The sequence below is a fragment of the Typopeltis vanoorti genome, chromosome 19, assembly GCF_054136105.1.
Source record: "Typopeltis vanoorti isolate ZY-2024b chromosome 19, IOZ_Tvanoo_1.0, whole genome shotgun sequence".
In the NCBI taxonomy this organism is placed as follows: Eukaryota; Metazoa; Arthropoda; class Arachnida; order Uropygi; family Thelyphonidae; genus Typopeltis; species Typopeltis vanoorti.
In genome coordinates, this window is record NC_143567.1 from 430,609 (window position 1) to 445,805 (window position 15,197).

A 15,197-nucleotide genomic window follows, 5' to 3' on the forward strand; every position below is an offset into this window, starting at 1 on the left:
TGAATCTAATAGTCTCGAACAGCAGCACATATCAGCTAGTTAACTATGACCCTAACAATTGAATAAAAAAGGAAAATGGAGAAGCTACTTAAATCAGTCACCACATGGCCCGAAGATACTGTTAGAAAATTAATTCTGCACTACACTCGTTCCCTGATAATTTATGGTCTACCAAAGATTCATAAACGAAGCAGACCACTCTGGCCAATAGGCAAAGGTATAGACAGCCCCAATTATCACCTAGCCAAGAAACTAGTATCAATACTCGCAGAGTTGGTAGGTCATTTCCCCCCCCCCCCCTCCTATATTAAAATCGTGCATTACTTTGTAAACAATCAAAGACACACTGGAAAAAGATGATTTATTAGTCAATTTTGACATCTGCTCTCTTCACAAATGTCCCAAGCAATGACACAATCCTTCTATTACAGCAGGACAGATTCCCTCCCGATATCACAGTGCTCTTTGCGCATGTACTACGTTCTGGCAATTTTGTGTGGCAAAACACTTTCTACCCACAAATCAAAGGTTTAAAATTACCTATGGTTATTTTCAGACACAATCATGGGCTCACCATTATCCCCCCCCCCCCCTCCATTGCTAATGTTTACATGGAACATTTTGAGCAAGGTGCTGTAGATTCCTCTCCTTTAAAACCCAAAGTCTGGCTTAGATACACTGACGATGTTTTCGTTATCTGGCCCCATGGCCACCAGACATGACACCTTCCTCAGCCACATAAACAAACAACACAAACGCATGTAATTCACAATCAACACTGAAAAGCAGAACACTTCCGTTTCTCGATACACTTGTCACACATCTTCACTGTTTGTCAGAAACCAACACATACTGGCCAATATATACAGAAAATTATAGTTATTATATTTAATGTGTCGTTTATATTCTTTTTTCTGATAGGAATTGTGTATCCTGTTTCCCCTATATAGGGCATATTACATGTGCAATGAATACGGTATAATTGTGTAAAATTGCATATTACATGTGCAACGAATACAGAAAATTATGTTCTGCTCATTTTGTCTGATATCCCTTTTATGGAATGATTATAGTTTTATTATAGTCTTGTTTATTTTTGTTTTTAAGTGAGGTCTTGTACAGAATTTTGTTGATAGTATTTTGGCTATAAACATTTTTTATGAAGCTATTGTTGATAACTTAATTCATCTTCAGGTGCTTGTTAATTGGAGCAAATCTTCAAAGCCCTCTTTAAGTGTATTAATGACCCCTGGTGGTAGGAGTGCCACCAGGGGTCATTAATACACTTAAAGAGGGCTTTGAAGATTTGCTCCAATTAACAAGCACCTGAAGATGAATTAAGTTATCAACAATAGCTTCATAAAAAATGTTTATAGTCAAAATAATATCAACAAAATTCTGTACAAGACCTCACTTAAAAACAAAAATAAACAAGACTATAATAAAACTATAATCATTCCATAAAAGGGATATCAGACAAAATGAACAGAATACTACAAAAATACAATCTTAAATCTACCTTTAAACCTCCTGCAAAATTAAAGAACTTACTCAACTCATCCAAGGATCCACTTGCCCACCCTGGAGTATACCGTATTCATTGCACATGTAATATGCCCTATATAGGGGAAACAGGATACACAATTCCTATCAGAAAAAAAGGAATATGAACAACAAATTAAATATAATAACTATAGTCAAGCTGGTCTTTCTGATCATCCCCTGAACACTTGACATAGAATTGACTGGAAAAGCACCTGTTGTTTACATGACACCAAAACATGGTATGAACGTAAATTTGAGGAGGCCTGTGAGATTCTTAACAATAATGGTCTAAAAATCCCAAGCATATGTAAGGCACATATTCCACCCACTTAACCTTTCTCCCTAAGAGTTAATTTTAAATAAACCATAGGTAATCCAATATCTTAAATCTAATATAACAATTGTCATGTTAAATTAGGACATCATTTTCTATATAAAAAAAAATGTTTCTCTAATGTTGGCTTAATAGAATATAGCTTTGATGTAGTTAATTTATTTTATTTCAGTTATTTATTGTAAGTTTATGCTATTTTCACTAGAGGTCAGGCCAGTAGAATAACTGTTGATCAAATCATTGTCTTTTCAGCATACTGTGTGAAACATAATTCAGCTTATATATATATATATATATAAGCTGAATTATGTATATATATATATATATATATATACACACACATACACACACACACACTGGGGACACCCCCCCCCCCCTCCCCCTGAGTTCCAGGGTGGTAGGCTGGTTCTTTATGAACTTCACTTTAATTATTCAAAATCACGAAATGCAAATAAAATATTTACTATATAATCAGTCATGATGTAAAAATAATCATAATTTAAAATTTGAATATTTTTATGAATGGTTTATGTTAGTATGTTTATTAGTTTTGGCGATAATAAATTTAGTTTAATCCTTTATCCAAGTGTGTGTGCAAACAAAGTTTGCACCTGAAAGTATCTTCAGTACTGGGGTAAAGTGGTACAACATCGGGCAACTCCTTGCAAAGGTGAAGCAAGCTACCAACACTCCCCCTCTCAGTATCTCCCATAATGCAAAACACATCTCCTTGCGGATATGTATAGTGTTATGCATTAAGGGAAGGGCCACTACCCAGACTAGTTTCGACCTTTATTGAGGTCTCTTCAGTGGGAGCCAGGCCCAAGAGGAGATACCAGGCAGAAGCATTAGCAAGGTCATCTCCTCCTATAGGAGCTGCCAAACGATATGCCACCTTTTTATTAAATTACTCTGGATTTAGAGAAAGATGTTGAAAGTTTATTTTTCACTTGGTCAAACTATAATAAATTTAGTTTAATCCTTTATCCAAGTGTGTGCAAACTTTGTTTGCACACACTTGGATAAAGGATTAAACTAAAAGTATTTTCAGGACTGGGGTAACCTGGTACAACACTGGGCAACTCCTTGCAAAGGTGGAGCAAGCTACAATTTTGGCGATGTGCCCATTATTGAAATTGTTTTGTCAAAATGAAATGTAAAGAAGTTAAAAAAATTGATGTACTTACCGGATTTGATAGTTGTAAAAAAAAAAAAAAAAAAATCAATTAACGCCTTTTTATTCCCGTATATACAGGAGTAGGTGAGGCCATTTAGCCCTATCTAACTTTTGGAGACTGAGTGGGCAGTTCAATCTCCACTGGTACCCAATCAGAGACAGATGGCCCAAGGCTATCACTAATTAAGCGGTACGCAGTGAAGAGAGACGGCTCAAATGTGCTGCCATCTCGTGGTCCCTAACCCTAACACAATATATTTAATGTCTGAAATAATGTGGGTTCTACGGTCGATTTTCTTGAGTTTACAGGACGAAAAACCCGAGTTTCCGGGAGGAAAAACCTGCTTGCCCATGCCAGAGATCGACTAACTCAGGAACCGGTCGAAAAAAGGCTTAGAAAATTTTCCTCTAGTCGCCGACTAGACTCGAAACCAAGACTTCCTTCATGCGGCCTAGCGCGGTGGTGTGCAAATGCCACATCCACTGAGCTACACAGGCTCTAACTGATAGTTGTATTACTTTAAAAAATTTTATGTTAGTTTAAAATATTAAGTGTTGTGTTTTGAAGAGACATCCTCGTTACACTAACTTAATCTAATACCTAGTTTCTTGTTTACCAGTTTCAAGGAGTATGCATGCTTGCCAAGAAGTTTGATGTGTGATTGACAGCTGACAAGAACAGCATTCGGTATCAGAGTAACGGGAGAGTAAACAAGAGAGTGTTTGGAAAGAAATTAGAACACAGGTCAGCAGATTTTTAGATTCGGGGGAAACTGAGTTTTTTATGTTACAGTCAGAGGAAAATTAATTGTATATTCCGAAAAAGGAATCGTGGAACTATGAAGTTTCAAAGTGGAATAAGTATTGATAAATAAAAGAAAATATTGCTATAGATCGTTTTAAATGGAATATTCGGGGAAATGCTAATTTGGAAGATTTATAGTAGATTCCGAAAAGTGAATCGTAGAACTGTGAATTTTTTGAGGTGGAAGAGTTAAGACTGTCAATAAGCATTAGTGAATAAAAGAAGAAATTACTATTTACGTTATAAAGGAATGTTCGAGAAAACTCTGATTAGGAAGTTTTCATCTGTCTTAAGGATGCCTGAACAAACTATTATTTCTACTGAAAAGAAGACAAAATTGAGTCAGGAAGAATTAAAGTGTGCTATATTAGTGATGAGAAGGATTCTATGAAAATGAAGAATAAAGTCGTATATCTTTGGAAAAGGGCCTTAACAGAGAAAGAAACTGCCTACGAACATATTGTCATTGTGAAAACAAAGTGTTTAGTCTAATCTTAAGCGTAAGGTTATTTTTAAAAAGGCCTTGGTTCCAATTAATTCTGCAGTTAATTATAGTTATGTAAATATTGTTTGTGTTTTATTAATGTGTTTATTTTGTATTTTGGTCTTGAGTCCGTGATTTTTTGGATTCTGAAAGAAAAAGTAAAAAAAAGTCATTGCACCAATCAAGGGTGAACCCTTGTGCAATAAATAAAAGCATTCGGAAATTAAAAAAAAAAAGAGAGAATTGTTGAACAGAGATCATCTCTATGACAGGATTAATATTAAAAAATAATATCATAACTATCATAATAATAAATTAATATATTAAAAAATAATAACAATTAAAAATCCTATATTTAAACAATGGCACAGCCCGTAGAATTAATATTTTGATAATATCCTCTGTATAAAAATATCTAATTATTACAGTGACATGCGTGTTATGCTAATTTCAGTAAGGAATGCTAACACGTACTGTTCTAATGGTTGACAATGAGTTTGATTGTTTTAATCCTGAAACAATAAAATTGTTGTCTCATGAAAGTAAACACATTGTTGGACGTTTCAAAACAATGAAGATATGATATAAAAACATGATAAATTTCGATTTATCTTTAAACCTTTGGTTTATCGGCTTTGGCTTAACAAATTGTTGTCTCATGAAGACAAACACATTATTGGATGTTTCAAAACAATGAAAACATGACATAAAAACGTTTCAAATTTCGGCTTATCTTTTTATATATAGAATGTATAGGTGTATACTCCAGATGAACCATAATATGAAGGTCAAAATGTCAGGAAATTCAAATAGTTATTTATAACACGGTTGTAGAGTCCATAGTTTGTGTATAATGAATTATGATGTAAACATTTCAATAATGACTTGTCAAATTACCTTCTTCGTTCTGGATAAAAATGAAGTTAATTCAGAGAAGTTAAGTTAAATGTAGTCTTAGAATGCCTGTTTCCCATATCTTTGGTAATTTTATGAGGCCATTGTTTTTATGTTTTGCCCATATACAAGAGATGGTTGATCAACCTATAGTACTGTGTATGAGTAGTGGGTTGGGAAAGGTGGAACTTGTTTACATTTGATTTAAATGACTAAATTGTATTAATTGGGAAACACGGCAGGTTAGAGACTGTTCCATGGTGCAGTAGTTGCAAGGATGAAGGAGGAAAAGAAGTTCTGTTTGTTTCTAGGTGTACTGTGAAGGAATGTTGTACAGCAGCTGCACGTGAATATACATAATGCAGAAACCAGACATCTGTGCAAAAGTGTGGGGAGAGAGTTGGTAAGAGATGGGTCATTAATAAGTCTAATTGCTCTCCTTTGTATTGAGTCAAGCATTTTAAGTAAGCTCTTAGGGGGCCCTAGCCTATATGTGGGAGCAGTGTTCAATAGCTGGGCGGATTTGTGATTTGTATAATGTTAACAACTTTTCAGGGGTGAAGTAACGTCTTGAGCGAAAGAGAAATCCTAGTTTTTTTGAAGCTGAGGATGAAATGGTTGTGATGTGTTTATGCCAGGAGAGATTTAATGTGAGGGTAATTCCATGAAGAGAGATCTCAAAATGTCTGGAAATTTGGGTATTGTAGAAAAGGATACTGGGAAATTTTTTTTTCTTTTTTATGGGAAATAGGACAGAACTGGGTTTTATTAGCATTGAAATTGATGAGTTATCCAATCCCCATTGTAGTATGGCTTGGAGATCGGAATTGAGGATGGTGGTTGATGTTCTGTAGGTTGAGGTGAGTTGTGTTGGGTAAGGTTTATCAAATGAAAGTGAGGAGTGTAGTGTGCTATCGTCTGCAAAACTGTATTGGTTTGGAGGTCAACTGAAGTAGGTCGTTGATATATAGCAGGAAGAGGGTTGGTAAGAGGACAGAATCTTGTGGAACCCCAGCATTAATTGAATGGTGAAGAGGATAGGAAGCCATCCACCATCACACGCAGTGTGCGCCCAGACATAAAGCTGGCAATCCAACTACAGAAGTCCTGGGTCAGGCCAAATAGTAGTAGTTTGCTTAGTAAGATAAGCCTTTGTGCCAGACCCGGTCAAAGGCCTTGGAGATATCAAGTGCAACCACTCGAGATTTGCCAAACTTTTCCATGGTATTTGTCCAGAGATGAGTGACATATGTGAGCAGATCTCCTGTTGATCGGCAGCGACAGAATCCATACCGGCGGGCGTTTATTAAGTGGGTGTCTTCAAGGTAGTGTAGGAGTTGGGAATTGATGATTTTTCCATTACTTTTGACAAGACCTAGGTAAGCGAGGTAGGGCAGTAGTTGGATGGCAGTGACTTGTCACCCTTCTTGGGAATAGGCTGAATATATGCCAATTTCCAGTTTGTTGGATAGATTCCAGTGGACTAAGAGATTATTTATAGTTGACATAGGATAGGAGTGATTTCTGGTGCACAAACTTTCAGGACAATTGGGGGAATGCCATCAGGGCCAGGAAACTTTTTTGTGTCCAATTTGGGCAGTATTTCTGATCTCATCTTGGTAAAGGAATATAGGGGGCCGTTGTATGTTTGATGCCTGGAATGGTTGGGGGACATTTACCATCATCAGTTATGCACACATTAGAAGCAAAGTGTGAAGCCAGAAGAAGCTTTTTCTGTGGGTGATGATGCAATAGAGCCATCTGAGTATGATAAGGGTGGGAATAGTGTTGGGCAAAAGTTATGGCCAATTGCTTTGGCCAGGGACCAAAGGCTCAGCTGCCATTTGGACAGGCTGCTTGTTTCCTGCTTTTGGCTCTTTCAAACTCTGTTTTGGAAGCATTGATTGTTTTTTTGCATGTATTTTGAGCTTTGGTATAAGCTCTAAAGGAGGAAAAGGTTCTTGATTTCAGCCAGTTATGGTGTGTCTGGTGTTTCATCTGTACAGCCTTGGCACATCTTTTGAGAACCAAAGTTTAGTTAGGGAATGGCAGTTCGGAGTACTGTGTGGAATGTTTGTTTCCATGCCGGTGAGGATTACTTGGGTAATAAGGGTGGTTCATATGTTTGGGTTGGAAGGCCCGAAGCAATAGTCCAACTGATGGGTATGTGGCAAAGAAGTTGTGTAGGCTGCCCCACATGACACTGTTATAATGTTAAACTACTCTTATATGGGAGTGTCTATGTAAGCTTTGTTGCATGCAGAGAAGATAAGCATTGTTGTTGATGGAGAAGTGTTTCATAGCTAATGGATGTATTACCTGTGTGTAGGTTTTATGTAGACTGTGAAGGTCAGAGGTCCATTTGATTTCAAAAAATTATCTCTGACCTATAGTGACTTCTCTGCAGAAGAAGACACTATAGGTCACACCAGACTAAATGGATCATCTTCCATTTAATCTGATATGAATCAGAAAAGACTATCCAGGGCACGATGTGCCCTGGATATTCTTCTCTGTTTTGTGTTACAGATCTGCCAGCTGTCCAAAGTAAGCTGAGTTGCTGGCATAAGGAACTTTATATGCTCCGGGTGTTTATGCTTATATGTTGATTCTCCAGCATCATGTTGTTTAAGGAAATTAACAACATAGACCAGATAATAATACACTAGTGTATTAATCCCTGAAGATGTCTTTATAACTTCGGTGAAATATAGGAAGTAATAATTAAATATTTTTGGTTATTATCTAGTCTACATTATTTTTTTCCTTAAACAATACAGTGCTGGAGAGTCATCATATAAGCCTAAACACCATTATTACTATTATTCATGGACATTTATTTGCATGCAAAGCCCACAAGTTCGTTAATTTAAAACTGAAGTTAGCAAGAAAACTCAATAGGTTAGCCTTCCTTAAATGGTGTTGGGATAACAAGCTCATTCCCAATTGTGTAAAATTACAAATTTACCAATGCCTCCAAGACCATCTGAAAAACAACGTAGTTAACTTATTCATCACTATCCTCAAAGCAGACACCATCAGCGCACTTAGTTGTCGCCAAAACTTTGCCATCTCTTCCAGACATGTACTGACCAAAGATTTCATGATCTAGATCGAGCCTGGAATCTACAACTTTCCCACCAGTGAGGCCAACAATATTGGGCTTGATGTAGCCAGCTTGTTCTCACAGAGAAACTTTCTGCAAGCAACCTATCCAACAGAGAATATAAAACCCTTTTACATCTTAAAAACCATAATCCTGAAAGCAGACAGGGGCAGTTCTACCTATCATTTTAAACTGTACAGATTATAATAATTAAAAAAAAAAAAAGACCATCTTAAACATCATTCCACCTACCACCAATTAAATTACAACCTCCACCAACACACAGATCACAACCATCCACAAACTGCTAAAAAAAATCTCTTCCTGGCCAGTGATCAACAAACTAAAACCTTACAATTCCAGCCTCTCCCTTCCCCCCCTCTCCTCATATTATGGACTTCCAAAAAATCAATAATGAGGTTGCAAAAGTAGCTAAACATTTAGCCAAAGTGCTTTCTTGTACCACTCAAAATACTTTGTCACACATGAAAAACTCAGCACATTTTAAATATACAAACACTCCGAAACATTGACTTAATGGTCAGTTTCAATGTCTCTTCCCTATTCACAAATGTCCCACTTATGGACACTCTGGCTGTTATCTGAGCAGAATTTCCTCCCAAATATCTCAGCCCTGTTTCAGTTCACTATGAACTCAGTCTGTTTTGTTTGTCAAGGAAAATTCTACAAAGAAATAGGAAGTACAGTCATGGGCTCCCCTGCTTTTTCCCCCCACCTTGGCTAACTTTGTCATGGAGGCATTTGAAAAGAATGCCCTAAATTCTTCTCTCCTTAAATCTACTGTTTTGCTTCACTATATGGATGATGTGGTTGGGGACACCACACTTTCCTATCCCATTTGAACAGCCAATATCCAAGGATCAAATTCACAACAGAAATACAAAGTGACAACAATCTGCCCTTCCTAGACACCCTAGTTACAAGACAATCAAATGGACCTCTGACCTTCACAGTCTATATAAAATCTACACACAGGTAATACATCCATCAACAGTCCCATCACTCTCCCTCCCAACAATTTGGAACAACAAAAACCTTAGGCCACTAGGCAAAATTAATTTGCTCAGATAATGTTGCACTCAACACAAACTCACCCACATAAACACCTTTTTGGCCAATGGCTACACCTCCCACCAGATCAAACGAATTTGGCTATTTACCCACACCCTTCCTTCCAAACATAGATTACACCAAATCTACCACCATCCCCTATATTTGTGGGATCTCAGAAAAGGTGACCACTTATAAGCTGCACAAAAAAAGCATGCAACCCTTATTGCTCCTGCAAAGACCAGCTACAACCTCTGGATGTAGCTGGTCTTTACCCAGAATGTACCATGTACCTTGCAACTGCGACCATTCGTGCTATGGCCAAACAGGTAGGACTGTCAACATCCATGTATCAGAGCACCAGGATTACATCCATTTCCACCACTATGGCTGCTCAGGATTAGCAGACCCTGGATACCCAGTAGAGGATCTGTTGCAAAAAAGCCACCTTACTCCACCAAAGTGAATTTAAATTAGAGAGGATTTTTCTCGAATCTGCTGCAGCTCTTACCAAATATACCAACCTAAACAGACATTGTTGTATCAAACTGCCCCTCATATAGGCAACCCTCATTGGCAGGCAGACAGCCCAAGAGCCAAGAACACCCACCAAAGTCAATAGTAGTGTAATAATAATAATAGGACTTCAGGTCATCCTGTATCCATTCTATTCCATCTTTGTTACTGAAGTGTGCATGTGTGTTTAATACCAGTTTAATCCCTGTAGATGCTGATTTAACTTTGGCAAAATATAGGAAGTAATAAATATTTTTAGTTATTATCTAGTTGTTAATTTTGTTAAACATGATGCTTTATATGCTCCACAATGTATTTCTAATGCCTGTAACTTAGTCTGCTTTGGACAGACCACTAGATCTCTAAACATTTACCTTGAAGAACTAAATTACATTCACAGTCGTGTATGGCAATTATAGTAGACCATGTTCCCAATGTTCCTTCACACACACAGGATTCAATGGAAGATAACTGTGTTGCATAAAGGTTGCTATAGTTAGTAAGGTTCACAAAAAACAGTACTGAATAATTACAACAATATATGTGATTTGAGTAAACAGGTTTATCAGAAATATATGTTTACACATGGTGATATGTACATCCATAACTATCAGTGGAATCTTAGTCGAAATAAGCAGTAACGATAGATTACATGCTCAAAATGGACACCTTGTCTTTCATGACAGGTTTCGTAGCGCATATGGATGTTCTCTGTCATCTTGGAGAACAAGAGTTGGGGCATCTGCTGGACATATTGTGCATTGTATCCCTTAGTTCATCAAGGTTTGAAGGCAGGTCATGGTGGAATACCATACCCATTCAGCATACCCCAAACAAAGTCATAAAGAGATGTTAGATCAGTAGAACATGAAAGGTACAGGAATAACACAAACCTTGAAATGAGTCTCCCAGGAAAGTGTTCTGATAAATAGGCTCTAGAACCACGTGATGACAGGTGTGCCATCCAGTAGGAATACTTGTGCTCAAAATGGAATGTTTTTTACATGACACATCCTAGATGATTGGAACCAACACATTCTCGATATAGTGTTTACTATTCAAGGTCACAGTTACACTGCCCCTTTTCAATAAAGTTGGGCCATTGACAGAAACTGCATGTGACCTTCTCACTGGAGGTTTCTCTTGGACAAATTCAGGTCTTCAGAAACCAAGACCTGTAAGTTTGTCTGTTTACATGACATGATGGAAATATGCTTTGTCCGAGAACCAGTCCTGTGTCACTCTATTGTTTGGGGCATTTATGGAAATGAAAACGACAAACAAACCGCTCTGCCAACTCTGTATGAACAAAAATAATGCTCAACAATAAATATCTTTTCTTCCAACACCATTGCTACAGGTAGACCCTACACGTGCAATTCTGTTAATGTGCATGCAGTCGAATGGTATATCTCATAGTGCATGTACTGAAAATGGTACAAGTTCAGTCCTGTGTTTTTTTTTCCTCCATACCACATGATACTTTTTTTTTTTTGAATCAGCATTAGCTCTGAAACACTCCTTAGCTCAGCAAGTGTACAACTCCATTTTTATCCTCTCTCTCTCTAAAGATCACCTTGATAGGACATTGATTCCTTTTCAGTTAAAATTTGAAGGCTTTCTACAAAAAATCTAATTGAGTTCTATTTATTTTACCAGAGTTGTAATTTGTGCTTTACAGGTACAATTAGAAATCTGGTGAAATATTAGTCAAGTTCAAAAAATAATTTTCTTCGGTTTTTATTTATACCATAAAACGCTGTTTTGAACCAGCAATTGTCAACCAGTGTATCACGAAGGGTTCACAGGTGTGCTGCATGATTTTGATATAAAGGAATTAAAATTTATGTAAAAGTTTTTTTAGCACATCTTACCTTCAAAGTATATGAGGAGTCATATTGTCTAAAACATCAGACAGAATTGTTAAGAGCAAATAATATTTATGATTATATAGATTTATTATACCTGTTATTATAGATTTGATCGTTGTATGTGTTTATGGGTTCCTCCAGTTGTGCGACAATTATAGCATATGCTGCACTTACAGTGTAGCGTCGGCTGTATAGAAAGATGCAACGTTTAATCACTGAACAAGAGATACATTTGTCTTAAGTGCATAATGAATCAATGCCAAGCTGAGGTGTCTCATTGATTAAAAAAAATACATTTATATTACTGTAGGTATATTTGAAAAAAATTAATAAATAATTACTGCCGTAAATAACTTTTCGGTATTTTTGTATTTCATCACAAGGTGTCATAAATAAATGAGGTTTCAAAAAGAGGGGTTGTGACAGGTTTTGTCTTTATTTGAAACAGCCAATATATTTCTTAATACTTGAATGGTGTGCCATAGAATTTTAGTGATTAGTTCAAAACCACTGTTAGAAACGATCACCAACATAAGCCTATCTATATGTTGCTCACATACCAGCTCACAAAATTTTTGCAGGAATCAATTTGTACCATGCTCTGATAAAAAGTTAGAATGATAGTATACTCAAAAAGGCACAGATAAATTTTTTGTTGGAATTCATCCACATACCCCAAGGATTATGTGGATGAATTTTATGCAGAACTCATATCTCATATACAAGTAGACAAAAGGTGCTTGACCTTCTTAATAAAAATCTCTGGATGAGAGAAAGATGTAGAAAGTTTTTTTACCTTGGATGTAATATACGTTAAAGATACCGAGAAATTTTATACTTGAGAAAAGGATTAAAACCAGGTATAAAATTTCTTCAGTGCTTTCTGCAGTTGACAAGTGGACAACACATGTTTTTTTGTATGGAAAATGAGAGAGAGAGAGTATTTTTAAGGAGATTGGTAAAAGACCACAAAGAAAACTACAAACAAGTTGGATGGATACTTTTAGTCAAGATAGCAACATATTGCAGTGTCCAAACTGGAGAAGTAAGGACCTATACTGACATGGTTGGCAGTAACAAATCTAGGAAGCCATGACTCAATTTCGGCTGTAGAGCCATCGGACAATCATTTTATTGAATAGATTTTTAATTAAACCTTTTCTTGAATTTCTGCTTAATAGTATATTTTTTCATATGTATGTACTTAAGTACTTAAATGATTCTTTAATGTTTTTAACAGCAGCGGAAAAGAAAATATAAAAATTAACATATACACTTTGATTTTTCCATTTTAAATTTCTTGGTTAGATCACATACTGAAAGAACTTCTCATTACCCTCTATACTGTGTCTTACTATTTAACTTGAAATATTTTCTGACTATACCTTTTTTGTTACTTTATATTTCTAAATACTGTTCTTACAGTTTATACAATCACATAGAGGTAGCTTGTCTTCTTCCTGCTGGATGTGATTATGCATTATTTAAGGTAAGAATTTTTAATTTAATGTTTTTAAAATTAAACATGTATGGGGTATTAATAGTGATCAGCATAACCAAGAAAATTCCAAAGGAACATTTTGAATCACAAACCTCGTTGTACTCTCAGAATATGCTGCAGATAGTGTGTATGGTTGGGTTTTAAAATAAATGGAAATGTTCATATTAAAATATACTCAGTGTTTTAATTTAAAAAAACATCTTAGTCTGTTTTGTCATGTGCAATTATGTGTGTCATTAAATTTCTAAATTACTTTTAATAATCAATGAATATTGTTGTTTTCACTACAAAACCACTTCCAAGAAAAGTAATCAAATAAAAACTTTCCTTCGTTGTTGTTGTTAGAGAAACTTCATGAACTAAAATAATTACTCGAAATTTCGACCTTCACATTAAGGTCATCATCTGGAGTTTGCATATACTATATACACACAAAGAAACAAGCTGCACTACAATCTACATGTATGCTGACGTTACATTTATTTCACCAACCATTAAAACTTGGCCTGATCTCTGGTGGGGAAAACTTACTACATCAACACTAGAGTCCTGTTGTTATTATTATTTATTATCTGTCTATTTGGTTACAAAAATAAATTAAGCTAGAGAGCAACATGTTCACCCAAAGTTACTCATATAAGTATACATATAAATTAAAACAGTATGGATGGGCCAATAAAAGCTGAAATAATTGCTTAGAGTCCTAAAGTCAAAGTTGCTATAAAACTTGAAGAACTAAGTGGGCTGAATGTGTATCATCCAAATCCTTGGGATTTTTATGCCACCATTATTGTTAACATTAAGATGGTTAATCAAAATTTCACATGGTTCTTTAAATTTCCGTTCAAACTAAGTATTTGTATGATGTAAATAACATGTACTTTTCCAATTATTTTGGTGTAGGGTGTTAAGAACATGATCTGAGAGGCCTGCTTCGCCAAAATTGTTAAATTTAATGTATCATTTGTATTTTTTTATGAATAGGGATTGTACGTCCAGTTTCACCAGTATACGGTAAGTTGCAGGTGCAATATATATATATGATAAGCTCCAGGTTGAGCCAGTGAGGATCCTTAGAGGAGTTGAACATGCTTTTTTTTTATTTTATAGATTATAATGGTGTAGAATTCTGTTTATTTTTTCTGATAATCCTTTAATGTATGGGATAGATATGGTTTTACTGTAATCTATATATATATATATATATATCTATGACAGAATGATCATTAACTCAGTTAACATACATAGTTTTATGAAAAATTTAATGACGTTGTAGTTGTATTTGAAGCTGTTCTTTCGTTTGTTGCATTGTTGGGAGAGTGCGTGTTGTTCATAGTCTTTTAACCTTCAATGTTTAGTGTTTTTTTCTTTCTTTTATAATGTCACCTGAAGAAGGCTGTTACAGGCCGAAACTAGTAGTGTTTTTATATTAAAACCTTTTTACTTAAATCTCGGTTCTATTTTTTTAATTTTTCATATATATATATACAGACACTGAATAAAAATGAATATATATATATATATATATATATATTCATTTTTAATATAAACTGACTAAAAACCCGAGAATTATAACAAATTGAGATTTATTTGAAAACGCAATGTTTCGTTGAGATTGACTTCATCAAGCGTTAAGAACATAGAAAGATATTAAAAGACACTGAAAAAAACATTGAGACACTCTAAAGCTATACAATTATAAAGTTATAATATTCGACTGTAAAAATTATAGTAGAGCTGAAAGAGTCAGGCAAATTATAGTTGAGATTATTGTTCATATGAAGAGGGTCCAATGTGATTTCTTTTGACTCTACAATGCGCCGTTCTACCTCATCATGGCAAATGTGTAGGTTTGAAGTTGTTGTCCAATTTACTTCATGTTGGCGACTTTCA

General features: G+C 35.5%; 1 protein-coding gene across 1 annotated transcript in view; it reads left to right on the top strand.

Annotated features, from left to right (window-relative positions):
* The window catches only part of LOC150095808 (eukaryotic translation initiation factor 4E-like), a 151,478-nt gene that overhangs the window by 72,404 nt on the left and 63,877 nt on the right, over positions 1–15,197 (top strand). Inside the window, exon 3 of the mRNA XM_090408818.1 lies at positions 13,229–13,292. Within this exon, the coding sequence (XP_090264944.1) occupies positions 13,229–13,292 (64 nt within the window). The remainder of the gene's footprint in view (positions 1–13,228; positions 13,293–15,197) is intronic.